This window comes from Bombus fervidus, chromosome 3, assembly GCF_041682495.2.
Source record: "Bombus fervidus isolate BK054 chromosome 3, iyBomFerv1, whole genome shotgun sequence".
NCBI classification, from domain to species: domain Eukaryota; kingdom Metazoa; phylum Arthropoda; class Insecta; order Hymenoptera; family Apidae; genus Bombus; species Bombus fervidus.
The window spans coordinates 6,933,968-6,948,686 of NC_091519.1; the positions used below are offsets into that span (position 1 = coordinate 6,933,968).

The 14,719-nt window shown below is 29.5% G+C and overlaps 1 protein-coding gene across 9 annotated transcripts in view; it reads right to left on the reverse strand.

Moving 5' to 3' along the window:
- Positions 1–14,719, reverse strand: part of LOC139985281 (rap1 GTPase-activating protein 1) — a 261,298-nt gene that overhangs the window by 4,015 nt on the left and 242,564 nt on the right. For all 9 annotated transcript variants that reach the window (XM_071999599.1, XM_071999600.1, XM_071999604.1 and 6 more), the window contains 4 exons: positions 5,257–5,439; positions 2,667–2,905; positions 555–833; positions 106–271 (listed from right to left, as the gene is read on the reverse strand). In XM_071999599.1, the coding sequence (XP_071855700.1) occupies positions 106–271; positions 555–833; positions 2,667–2,905; positions 5,257–5,439 (867 nt within the window). The remainder of the gene's footprint in view (positions 1–105; positions 272–554; positions 834–2,666; positions 2,906–5,256; positions 5,440–14,719) is intronic.

Sequence of the window (14,719 nt, forward strand, 5' to 3'; positions counted from 1 at the left end):
TAATTTATAGCTATCGTCAAAGCTATTTTATTTTTTTATATTATCATAATTATTCTACTATGGCTAAGAATGTACGTAATAATTTTGTAAACGTGTGATAATTACCTCAAGTTTTGAAAACTTCTCAGCTTTATACGCCGCATTCTCAGCGTTCACTAATTTCGTCAAAAGGAATTCCTTGAAATCGACTCCCCGCAAAAATACAGCTGGTGTTGGCAAAGCTGGACCAAACCAGGGAACATCGTTTCGTGCCGTTATACTGACCTTGTACCTACATACAGAATTCAAATGAGTGTCTACAAATTATTTACCACGTCAAAAATTTAATATATGAACGTATCAGAACTTTGATTAATACTATATTATTAGATTAATACTTTATTAATTGATAAAAAAGAAAACCTATCTTCTGTACTTGAGAAAACGCAACATTCAGCGAACTAATTTAACCGGATGTTTGTTCAAAGTTAGGAATAGCGATTTCGTAACTGACGCACCCGAACTTTATACGATCTTACTACATAGACACGGTTCATACAAATCTAAGAATATACCTTGTATTAGGAGTGCAGGGGTCGACGACTTGTACCACGATGAATGCATGTAAGAAGTGACTGGCGATCATATCTGGACTGAAAGGGGTTGGCTCCTCTTGGAATATTATCGCGACGATGTCATTGCCGATGTGTCTTTTACGCTGCAATTGCTGAGAGTCTCCTGGACTGTATGGCAACAGAGAAGCCACATGAAACAGCACTTCTCGACCTCGAAATACTTCGTATACCGCGGAATCTCCGGTCTGTCCATGTCGAGTATCCAAACCTCCGCGGTATCTATAAACATTGATACACATGTTTGACCATTCAGTAACGTAATTGCTCTCAAAAGAGGCGAAAAATAAAATTAAAGACTGATATTAGACTATATATATAATATGGTGATTATTACCTATATACAATATTTAATTTTATACCTGAATTACAATTTTTAATTAGTGAATTTTTTCTTGTTAAAGTGAACATATTTTCTAGTGAAGTGAATTCTTCAGTAGACTTAAAATCACGGGATATTTAATTCCAAATTTCATTAAATTCACTAAATTTGTTAAATGGGAAACAAAATACGCAATGATAATTATTAGAAATGTTAACTCTCAATGTATAACTAGAACACTAATAGTAGAATATAGCTTCTTTAAAAGTAAAAATATAAAAAACATTTTGAAACTTTTGTGTCGATGTATTTTTAAAAATTATTTATGCAAACGTTACATAATATTACCCAACTTATATACAGTAACAGATTTTGTATCGCAATTTTCATTCGGGTTGCGTTTGTAGCAATAGTGCTACATATGTAGCAATAGTGTACAATAACATCTATTCTATACGTATTCATATGTATATTTTACAACTAGGTACGATATATATCTTAAGAATAATGCATTCTTTATTTTTCAATATACAAGATGCAAAGTAACGAAACGAGTAGAAATAGAAATATATAAAACATTATAAAATTTATCAAATTCATAAATAGTCTTATTTCAGTCTTTTTTAAAATATGTCTAAGTTAAGATCTTCGTTTTAATAGACATATAATAATAAATATAATTTTTTATTAAGAATAAAGAATATAATGTTATTTGTAATTCATATGTAATAATTTTTTATGATAAATCACATATAAATCATGGAAAAAGACGTTATTGTATATATAATGCAAGAAAATAAAATTCAATGTCTAGACATATGTAACATAGCAACTAAAACTTGTAAAGATTACTATACTATACTACCCTCTTACATAATAATTATGTATCTATTAGTAATATTACGAAATGTTTTATGATTATGTACCTTGTCAATATATCAAATAGTCTAATTGAAAATCGGTCTATTACCGATAGCACATGCAACACAAAACGTGTTAACCATATAAAACATTTTATAAAAATATAGGTTCTTATATTAAATAAACAAGTTTTATTTATTTGTCAGCCATAAAATCGCATAATTTCATATTAAATAATGTATGCATTACCGCTCAGAAGTATCCGAATACATTGATCAATTTGTCTTAATAGTAGAGAATTTTAGCGAAGTCGAAGTTAATGATGAATTAGTAACTGGAAGTAATATTTGATACTTTTTTATGGAATCACCGAAATACTTATTAGAATACATAATAATAATATATTTTATTATTTACTGTATACAATACTATTACGTGCATTTACTATTTAAATATCATTGACATTATTAAATATCATTGATATTATTAACATTGGCAGTGTATCAGTTTAGTATTTAGAAGATCCTTATTAATCTGACTTTTAATTTAGAAATTAAAAGATCTATGGACAAAAAGCATGTTAAATAATAAAATAGTTCTATAAGGTTTGTCAATTACAAATACCAATATTATTATTGCATATTGTCCTTTAAGAACTAATTTAATGATTAGAAAGGACTATAATGATTATAAAGAATAAAATCGCTGCAGTTTGGCTTATCCATAATTGTACAAATGACATACATCATGTTGAAAATAAACAAGTATCTGGATACTTTTGAGCGGTTGTGTATGGGTATTTATTATTTTTGTGTGTTATGCTATTTTTAAAAATATTTTTAATCAAATATCTTGTAACAAATGCTACTAACCCTTTATGATCTTTCAAGTCGATTTTCTGACCCAATAAGTCAAGAAACTCTTGGAAAGCTGGTGTAATTTGTCTGTTTCCAAAGAGTTGTTCTTCGGTAACTTGGCCGGCACGTTGGTGAAGAACACCGAATTTAAACCTCGATACCAAGGCATGTTCGTCATACCGTGCTATCAGTGTACCAGCACCGGAACAGACAACCGGCATCAGCGTGCTCACGTTCAGGGATTCGTTGATCGCCTGTAAAAAGAAACTGCGTCATGCTCCACCGTGCTGATAGATTACGGTCTTTTTCTTTTACTCTGGGAATATATATATATATATATATATATATTTGCAATCATTTTCTCGCATGGAATTATAAATAAATCTGCTAACATTGTAACTTGAAACTTTAAGTAACTTCGAGAGAAAGTTCGAGAGAAAAATAAAAAATAATTTGTACCGGACTTTTCATGCGATACATGTGGCAATGATTCAGCTTATGATTAAAAGTTAGCATCTGGTTCTCTTTTATTGACCATGACAGTTTTAAGCAAAATCGTTGATAGTATTAAACCGTTTTATTCAAGACTTATCTGCTGTGCATTCCAGTCCTATGCATTGGCGTGAAATAGTTAACAGATAGAATTTTAAACCTTTGCATATGTTATTAATAGAAATGATATAGTAACTCGCAATAAATTGGAAATCTAAAAATAAGTAATATAAAATTAATTGATTCTCTATTCAAATCTGTTTAATTGAAATGGAATTTATAAAGTATTTATGTAAAATCAAAAAATTGATTTTAATCTAATGAAATTATAGATCATCTAGAAATTAATATAGTAAACACTGATTAATAAATTAACGATATAATAATATTTAATATATTAGAGAATATTTTTATATTAAAAAGATTAAACAAAACTAAATTAAAATTTTTTTGTATTTAAAAAATCAAACAAAAATGGGTACCTAACATATTTATTTCCCCAACTAACTTTTATTAAAATTACAAGCAAACAACATTGAATTCACAACTTCAGTGTTACTTCTTTTTTCAAAACGAAAAAAGTTTTCGCAACACTTGCTCATATGAAATGTAAATTTATGAAAAATCATTTGAATTGAAAATAAGTAACAAAATTATAAACAGTAACATTTTTCAAGCGATATGCATAAAATATGTACATATATGTACATATTTGCATAATGTAACATACAGCCTTGCGAATCTCGACAATTGTTGCAAATACCAGGAAGCGGAGACTGGAATTGCTACTTTATGGGTTCAAATTAAGGACAATTAGAAGCTCACAATTAAAACGCAGATACGAATCAAGTTCCTGCAGTAAATTATTGAAACATTTATAAACAATTTCTATTGTAAAAAAGAAACAAGAGATTTTTAAAATTTATAAGAAACATTATTATACTGCATTAAACAACCTTTTCATTACTATATGAAAATCTACTTTCAAAATGTTTACTAAGATATATATATATATATACAAGACCTGTTGCATTATTGATGTGACAATAAATAATAATATAAATTTATATATATATATATATATATATGTTATTACAATAATAAAGTTTCTTTCAGTTTTTCATACTTTTCTGATTACGTCAATTTTCAAAGTGAATTTACTGTCTGGGTACGTCAGCTTCTGTTTCAGTTTTAACGATTTTCAAAACAACAACTGTTTGAAAGTTCAAAACCCATAAACCCCTGTCTGAAATTTTCCATGATCAATTCATAAAACAGTTTTAAAATATCTCTAATTTCTATTCCTTATTTTCTTTGGAACTGGCACTAGTCCAAGTACATAAGAAAATGCCAGACACACTGCTGTCGAATTAGTATCTGATTATCCTCACAGATAAAAACAAAAGCACTGTGTTCGAAAAATTAAATAATGCAAATTTCTTTTTGCTGTTGATAAAAATTTTTCAGATTAAACAGCTAATTGCAAATGATACATATTTATCATTCAGAATAATGTAAAAGTATGCTTAATATTTTTTTATTTGTACGTTCACGTGATTAATAAATTATATGTATTAGAAATACTGTCATAGATAATTATTGTCCTTCTTTATTCATAAAAAATGAATGTTACAAATTTATTCGACCTGAAAACACTCGTTTCGATATCGATATGCAAAATGAGTTTCCTTAAATCTCATCTTATCATTCTTATTATAATTTTTATAAATTTTTATTACAAAGTTTATTTGCAATTTTCAAAGATATTCCGATATGCTCATTAATAATTTCCTACGTATTTTATACATACTTTTTAAAAAATATATTATGTAGAACGTTAAAACAATATCTATCTTATTACTCATAATAATCGCTTACTGTCAGCATTTCTCTCGGTTACTTGACCTTCCATCACAGACTCCTAATCACGAAAGGGTAAACAGTGCAATTTATCTGCTCGATAGATTCTAACAAGCGTAGGGAAACTCTGTATAATGGTAAATGCTCTAAAAGGAGAAATTCACGCTCGGTGAAAGCATTAGACCAAAAGGGGTATTCGAAATTCGGAGTTTTGCTAAGGAACGGGTTACTAAAAAGAGATGAGAGATTTCACCTTGACCATTTTCGCAGGTGATGGATTCGGGCCGAGATTCGCGGCCGGTACCAATTCGTGAGTCGAACCCGCTCGCAATCGCAACAAGACCCTCCAATGCTCCTGTCCAGCAACCGTCTCGGCCTTCACCGAGACGAGGACCGGCCCGTTCTCTCCGTCCCTTCCCACCAGATTCACGTGCTCCTGTAAAAGAAAAAAGTTCAAGTTGGTTGAAACGAAGCGGGTCTTTTTACGATCGAGGCCGACCATCGAAAGTCGCAGCAGCTCGTGCGAAATGCACCAACCGCTGCTTTTGTCGGTCGGCTTTGATGCCCTTCTACGCCGAGTACATACACCGGTGAAAGGTGCAACATTTTCGTGGTGGCCCAAACGGCGCACTTAAGGGTGCACGTGTCTTGAAAAGTCGAGAGAGTTACGATCAACGTATCGATTCCTTCACTTCGCTTCGGTATCCTTGTATAAAAGATTCTGCGACACCGTGAAGTGCATAGCATGACATATGAAGAACAAAAGAGAAAAACACAGAAAAATGATAGTGCAGAAAGATATATAAAATATCGAGAGCACAGTACTCATTATGATATTTAGTAGATATTTGAAACCAATCTTTATCTAAGCTTCTACTTCAGTGTTCAAAGAAATAAAATTTCGCATAAAAAGCTGCGGTCATTACACAGTATTTTAATATGACATAATTCAAAATGAAAACAACGTGTGACGTTCAAAAGGGAGAGCTTTTTAAAAATAAATAAGTGGATAATGTTTTTTAGAAGCTAAACTAAAAATAAACAATGTTTTAAAAATTTTTAAGGGGATTATAAACACACGTTTAGCTCTGAAATTAAATAGAAAATCAATTTTGATGACATAGGATTGATTGGCAAATATATTAAATTTTAAAACTGCATCTCTGTGAAAAATGGGAAATTTGATTTATCATGTCTTCTCCCTAGTATTCGTATGTATTTATTAAAAGTATAAAGAGCGTTTACAGTTGTCAAGATTTTGAACTATGTTACAAACAAAAATTAGTCAGTACTTCTCCTTTAATAAAAACTTAGGCTCGCCTTTACTTTTTAAATGGTAGCACGTAATTCTTTTATCCAGTATTGTAGGCTGCATCGTTATAAATTTAGCAATGTCTTATGTTTCTTTTAGAATACTTTGACTAGGAAGGTATTCTGAAATATAGTAAAACTTTACTACGAAGTAAGTCACATATGAACTTATAAGATATGAAATGCATTGAGAAAGAAAGAGAGAGAGAGAGAGAGAGAGAGAGAGAGAGAGAGAGAGAGAGATAAGAGACCTTAAGGAATCTTATATTTCCAAATGATCTTCTAAGCAGCTTATTCAAAGAAAGCAAGTAAATGAGACATCCTTGAAATTAACCAGATATTATCTAAAAGAAGCCATACATATTAGATTCCCCATTAAACAAATTTGATGGTATTATAGTATTTTGATTTTATGTCGATTATAATATATATTTGTTAGATTACTGTTTGAAAAAGCGTAGTGACTGTTACAAAATGGACACCCTATATACAGTATATACTGGCAATAAATCATCAACCGATCAACTTGTTCAGCATATTTCAGGAACCATTCTAAACAAAAAATATTATATAAGCAATAAATCATATTAATTCCTCTAGCGGGTTATGATTCAAAATACTAATATGTACTATTACATACTATTTAGAAATCATTACACTATATCCTCATTCTTATTGAAATGAGCTATTTCCTAGAGTATTTATAGTTTGTATTGATAAGAGTAAAACATTGATTTAGTTGATGACATCCAGTTAGAAGACAATGACGTTAACACATAATAGCATTGCTTTGTTAGGGCTTGTTGCTTGATGGGTAGACAGCGGAGGAGCTGAAACATATCTCCCACGGTTAACTATCCTATTCTTTTTAAATTTTTTTGTGATGATGCAAGATATTTTTATATTATACGAAGTTTGGATTATCTTTATTGAGTTACTTTGATAATTGGAAAAGCTGATATTTGACAACCAGCGTGGAATATTAAAATCAACGTATATCGCGACAGAAAAATAAAAGACGATCAGTTTTCATCGATATTCCGGATATTGATTAAAGAAAAAATATTAATTATAGAAATGATAGTCAGATGTTACCGAAACTTTTTACAAAGTGGACTGAATTATCTGAATAATTATTGCGTAGTGATATATTGTAAATAAGAAGAATATGAATGAAAACGAGGTTCGATCCCGTAAGAATACTTTTAAATGTAACATATGTACAGTATGTAACTGGCAATTTGCTAAACACGTGCAGCATTTTTTGACCAAAATAGTCCGGTAAGGAAAGAGACTATATCTGCAAAAGTTTTCAATGATGGTGTGAAATTTAAAAAAGTGTAGAAATTTCTATATACATTTCTGAATTTACTAATAAAAATAACTGTACAAATTAATGATTGATAAAATATTATTCGACAACCATTTACATATATTATAAGAGAAGAAATAGGAATTCTAATAACTCAAGACGTAATTATGTGCTTGGATATATAAGATGTATGTTAGATGATATGATGTACCGTGTGTTTTGCGTTACATAATATGCGCTACGGCGTAACACGTTGCAGTATCTCATTATCGTACGTTAGGGTAGCGCGTTACATTATATTACAGCACTTGAAGAGATACCTATGTCACTGTATCACGAGATAATAGAACCTATTAATAAAAATAGACTAATTAATTTTCTATATCCTCATATCGCTTAAGACTTATATTTTTTATATACTGTTTTGTCTATTCACTATTATACCACTATATTTTGATATTATATTATTATATTGTTAAAAAGCGATCTGTTTATAGCAATTATCATTTCTAGCTTTTTACATTAAATGGAGGAATTTTAAGATTAAATTATAAATTGAACTTCGTTACTCAATTTGATGGTATACTATTCATATCTGGTTTACTTATATTATTGGTATACTACTATATGTATACTAATTAATGTAACTGTACCGATGACTAAACTAAAACTTCATGTTAACTTGATAAGTTTAATTAACAGTTAATTATGTATGACACTTAAAGATATTTCTTGTATCTTCAAGTATTCTGGCCTTACTTTCAACTGTCTTCAAAAATGTACCAGCTATAGTACTTTTGGTTATCAGTTGGTGAGATATAATGAAATATATAACATCTATTTATATTATCTCTTAACTGGTATGATACCAATTAAGATTGAATCATTGGAGACCATAATAATTTAGGATTAGATTACTTAATTTTTGAATTTTTAATGAAACTAATATATTAGTAATGATTTCTACCACGGAGAATATAAGATACAAAATCAAATTAAATATCCTACATTTCCATAATCTAATGTAAATTATGATAATCATCTATAATTCAATAATATTATTTGAGAATTACATGTATATTTCGAAAATCATTATCGATATGATACTTACAGCTCTACGAGATAAAACCAGCAATTCATGGTTCATAAACTATTGTTTAATTTTATTATAGTAACAGTTAAAAAACAAAAATTAACGAACCAAAATTCAAAGCAAATGAACCTAGGAAAAACAATAATAGTGATAATCTTCGTGTATGTCGTTAGGAAAAATATAGCGTGAGCTGTTTGAGTGAAGATTGAATGTAGTATATAAGATGTGGTGGATAAGCACACAAAGGGCACACCATCTGGAGATTCCAATAAACTAATAATTCTCAATGTTACCCTTGTCAGCTTAGATATCGTGAAGTGTATAGGGTGGTTTTACTTACTTCACGTGGCAAAATCAGTAAAAGAAAAGATTTCTTTTTACTGTCCATTTTTCTTGCTTCTTTTTATTAAACCTTTTAAATCATTTTTAAATATTAGTTTTGTTATTTGATATTTATTATAAAAGAATTTGGTAAATATAATTTATCTCATAAAGTGTGAAGTTATAAACATATATAGAAACTTAAATATATTGTATTTTGTATATTTTCTTATTTTCTTCTGTATACCTTACAGTTTCTCATAATTCTTTGTGATAATTTCTATTATATCGTATAATCGATATTTTTCTCATGTATCTTAAACAACGGATTGACATACAATGCATTATATTGAATAATGTAGATAAGAAAGTACTAACATCAGAATCTCATGGGAGATCTAAAAACTTAAAAGAAAAAAACGATTCTTGAACCAATATTAGCTATTGTGATAGAAGACATCAAACAGGTAATTTTCCAAGTGAAATTCTATTTAATTTCTAAACAAAGACCTGCTGCATTGGTGTACGTTTTGAAAAGATGTCTCACGACTACGAATTTTTTCCTAAGACCGATTTGCGACTCATGAAAGCGTTTCACCGTAAATATATTGTGTACTCTTGCAACGAGAACAGGATGCGTGCACGCATGCACGCACAATGAGCCCACAAATCTACGCAGTGACGCAACCATCAAGGAACTCCCATTGCATATATAAAACGACAAAAGTATTTAGTTACTTATACATAATTCGATCCAGTCGTCACTCGTGATTACTTTGCATAGAATATTCAAAGAATTCATAATTTTAATTCGGACGCACGTCTAATCAAATACCTAGTGTTGGAAATATTTGATAACAGAATGCAACCCATTAATTTTATGTGTTGCATAAACATTAATAAATATTAATAAAAATAGTTTCATAAATATCGCTAATCCTTTATAAGCAGAATTTTGTTTGTTGACAAAGTTTATATATTTATTAGAAACTTAAGAGTGATACGATATGATATTATAGTATTGTAATGTGGTAAGTAAAAAATAAATTTTTATTTATGTTCTGTTGCTTTGATTGCCCCTTACAAAAATACAAATTTGCACAAATGTACGCGATCTGTTGATTGAAGAAATTTAATCAAATTTGAAATTTAGATACCAATAAATAAATCGTTTAACGCTAGTATGGTATATTAATGAAATAGAATAATATCTATATAGATGAAATAAAATAAAATTTTTACAATATATATTGGTATACACATGTAGTTGGCGTAACAAAATCAAATCATATAGCTACTGTAGCATCGTTTGTATTTAAAGTATTTTAGGGATTTTGACAAAAATGTTTTTATATTAAATTATATTCCACTTCTATAGAATATCTGTCTTTTATTCATAAATTTATTTCTATTTATTTGCAATATAAATTTGTATTATAACAGCTATAAAATCAATAATTTAGAAAATAATAAAACATACCGTATGAATGTTAATTAAATACAATTATACATAATTGCTTGTTTGTATTTCTACAATTTTCTACATAAATATAACAGGTACTGTACGCGAGATACTAAAGATAATTGTAAACTTTACTATCGTCTAATTGCTATACAAATAACCTTCTATATTAAAATGTGCGAAGTTTACAAAGATGGAGTTATATTTAAGAATAATTAAACGGTTGTTGAGAAAAGCTTTTATGTTCAAACATGGAATTACTGATAACGCTATCTTTAGCCACGATAATATCGACACGATACTGCGTTTCCTTTTTCACATAATTAACTGTATTCAATCGAATTCTATTGACACTCACCTGTATGTTTTTTTTCGTTTCTGTTATTTTTAGCAATTTTATTACGCAGATAGAGAACGAATTTGATATCAAAAGACAGAATAAATAAGAACAGTAATCGACTTTTGAGGAAATTAATTTTCATCCACATCAAAATATTACATAGTTTGATTTCTATAAATAAAATTCAAGGTTAACTATTTAGTCGAACATTTCTATTTATATGATATTTCTCTGCAAATTTGATCGTTTATAGAATGTAAAGAAATTTTGTGGTAAGAACACCATTACTTCTATTTCTGCAATTGCTTCGTATCATATTTCGCATAATATGTTACAAAGACATAGTATTAAATAATTTTTATGCAGCGCAAATTATACTTAAGGCTGCTGATCAGCAAACATGTTCGCCAATAAACTATTTCACAAACTTCATTCCTTCCTTCATTTTCAGATCTTATCACAAATGTTACTTGTAACAAATATATGACCATTCGTCTCTCCGGTGATTTTTCAACCTCTACATGAGCGATGTATAAATATAAACAATGCGTTAATGAACTTGAATGACTAATACACTGTTTGAATGTATTACTGTAATTATTGTGTATTACTGTGAATGTGTATTACTGTGTATATTTACACCATTTAAGTATGTTAAGGGCGTCTCTTGTCTTTGAATGATATCTACTAATGAATGTTGAATAATTTCTGTGTTTGATGTTTACTCTTCGAGAGTTGGAAAATGTCGGCTTATGGCTTTTACTTAGAGTGCCTGAACCTTGCTTTGTATATTCAAGATGCGTGCTGATTGATTATCGTTAAAAATGTAATTTTCCAATCAATAGCAACCTAAGTGACACTTCCACGTGTTCTTACTGCGCCTTCTTTTACTATGAGTGGAGCTTTATCTAAACTGATGCAAGACGTTCAGTTTTTCAGAAAGGTTCCAGGTCAGAAACTTCAGCAACTGCTACCGTTATATATAAGTATATATGTGTTTCTAAATTTCCCTCCGGAAATACCAAGTATATAACACATCCCTTACTATTGCGTACGAAAGAAACTAACGATAAGATTCTAAAGAATATGCAGTTTATTACTCTATACTACATGTATATATTAAGATTAAATTAAAAAATGAGCATACTTTACGATCACGCTACAGTATTAACCAACGAGAACTTCGTGTTTCTTTCGTATGTTCCGGACGGAATAATAAATTTTCGAAACTGGCAAAGACATTTTATATATGCTCACTATACTGTGTTTGAAAGAGTTTTGGTGAGAATGCCTCAGAGAACTATATTTCAAGGAACAAGTTCACGTACATTATGCAAAGAGTATTCAAGTCAAAGTCAAGTAATGCGTAAAATGAACAAATAGAAGTATATATGTAAATAAATAGATACTATATAGTGTTTCAAGCAAGTGGACCAAGTTCTAGTTTTAAATCAGTGGAAGAAAAAACAAGGCAACACTAAAATCAAAACAATGGATTCGAATATGTCTGCTTTGGAAATGGATACACTTCAATCAATTTGTAGGTCGCCTGTATTTCTTTAAATGCAACTACATATTTTTTAATGCACTGATACGTTTCCTTATTCTTTATAGAAAAATGTTAAAGTACTTATGTATCTTAAAACGATTACACAGTTCAAAAAATATATGGGTGTATTAATTTTAATTTAGTAAACTAATATTTGAATTAATAAGCACCTTTTCAATCAATGACTAAATAGAACTATCTTAATATCTTCTTACAAAGAAAAGCTCATCAAAATTCACGTTGCTTCATGGGAAATTTCCTATCTTCTATCGTTTTAGAAGTATGACTTGATCCAATTACATGGGATAATCTGTAACTATATACATATATGTATACAAATGATATGAAAATATTTAGTTTCAAAGAGATTAGTAGCATTAAAACATATGGAAAAGAAGTATTACAGAAAGAGACACATTTGTATCGAATTAATCATTCGTAATTACAATATCTACTTCCATGAGTTCAACAACCGTAAATACTCAAGGCAAACCAAGGTTACGTACGATATTTCTACAACTCTTATCAACAGCAAAGCGTACAAAAATTTAACGTTAATACTAGCTAACGTATACGCACACTCTGTTTTTAATCAATATTGCTTCGTCTCGCTATCAACGAGTTTAAACGTGAGCAAAATTTCACCGTATTCTAGTTCGTAATAAATAATTTCGGATAGAAGTTCATACGTATAATAGTTGAATAAACTCCATGGCAAACGGGATGCCTTGATAATTTGCGTTATAATACGCGTCGTATTCGAGCGAAAGAGTTAATTAGGTGAACGATATTTTATACAACGGATGTATGTACATACATTATTAACGGATTGGTTGGCGGGTAGAGCATTCTAACCGACATTGTCCTAGGTCTTTCCTATATGAATATGTGGCATGTTCTTAGATTCGAGCCAATGCAATAGCACGAAATATTCCAGGAAGTAGAATAACAGCAATCTTTTTAATTATACTTTTAATTGAATTAATCAGATTTATCACGAACAAAGTCCATGCTGTGTGGTTTCTTTTCTTTCACTCGTAGTATCGTGTATCACATATAGCTTTGAAGGATTATGCTATCACTCATTTCTTTGCATCGTGATGTTAGTGTCTTCGTAGATTCGAGTATAATCTCTTTTATGCGTTAAAAAGTTGCATACATATTTTTTCTTTCTTTCTTTCTTTTGCTTTTTTTTTGCCACTTGAATGTGGAATTGGAGCGTTATAAGAGAAGTTAAAGTACGTACATACTCTGTAAAATATACCAGAGAATGTCTACACTTTTCGAGAATGTATTTTGCTTTCAGTTCTTCTACATACAAGTTTATTTAGTAATATGTAGCACGAGGAAATATACGAGAAATATTTTTTAGATTCTGGCAAAATTGCATTTTGTATTTTAAATGGCACTGAATTCGCAAGAGAACATAAATATTTATATTTCTCTACTATTTATTGCATCCGGTAGAGTTAATTGCCAATAAAGCTTACAACATACAAAAACGAGTCGTATTATACTATGCGTGCATTTTCCTGTGACTAGATACGAGAATGATTTACTTTTCATAATTTCCTTGTTATACGTAAAAATACACCTTGTATTTAAATCAAATAACTTTTTAAATACATATACCTGATACTCTTACATAAGTTTCTGAGTATTTTACTACGCAATAATGGAAAAGCATTTGTGTAAAGAAAACATATATATGTGATGCAACGGTAAACCGTTAAAATAGAATATAATTCCCTATAAGGTAAAAGTTATAAAGTTAAAATTGTATAAGATGTTAGTACTACTGTATTTGAAATAAATAATACACGATATCAAACAATTTCTTTGCTGTTACTCTTAACTCATCTGTTAATATTTAATTAAAGCTACGTTAAAATTTAAACACCAAATAAGCATTTAAATCAATATATATCATGATATAATATCTTCTGTAGAGCTGAATAACTGCCACTAAATAGATTGTTTTCAAAGCTTCATAACTCTAAAAATATCCGAATGTTAGTAGTTATCAAACCTGTTTACGTAATAGGATGCTAGCAAGCATGCATATCAATGACGAATTAATAAAAATAAAACCGAATATTATACTCAATACTAAATCGTGATTAGAATAAAAATTGAATTGTGGGTGTTCTTTTTTCTCTTAAGATTTTTTTATAATATACGATCATTAACGTTATTTCCTTATCTTTCCGGTATTAATAATTGACCTACCCGATACGATTCGGCCATTACTGATAGAAGCTATTTTGTCAACATGCATAAAAAAATATCTCTTTCTCCCCATTTTCTCTCTCGCATGTGCTCATCGTG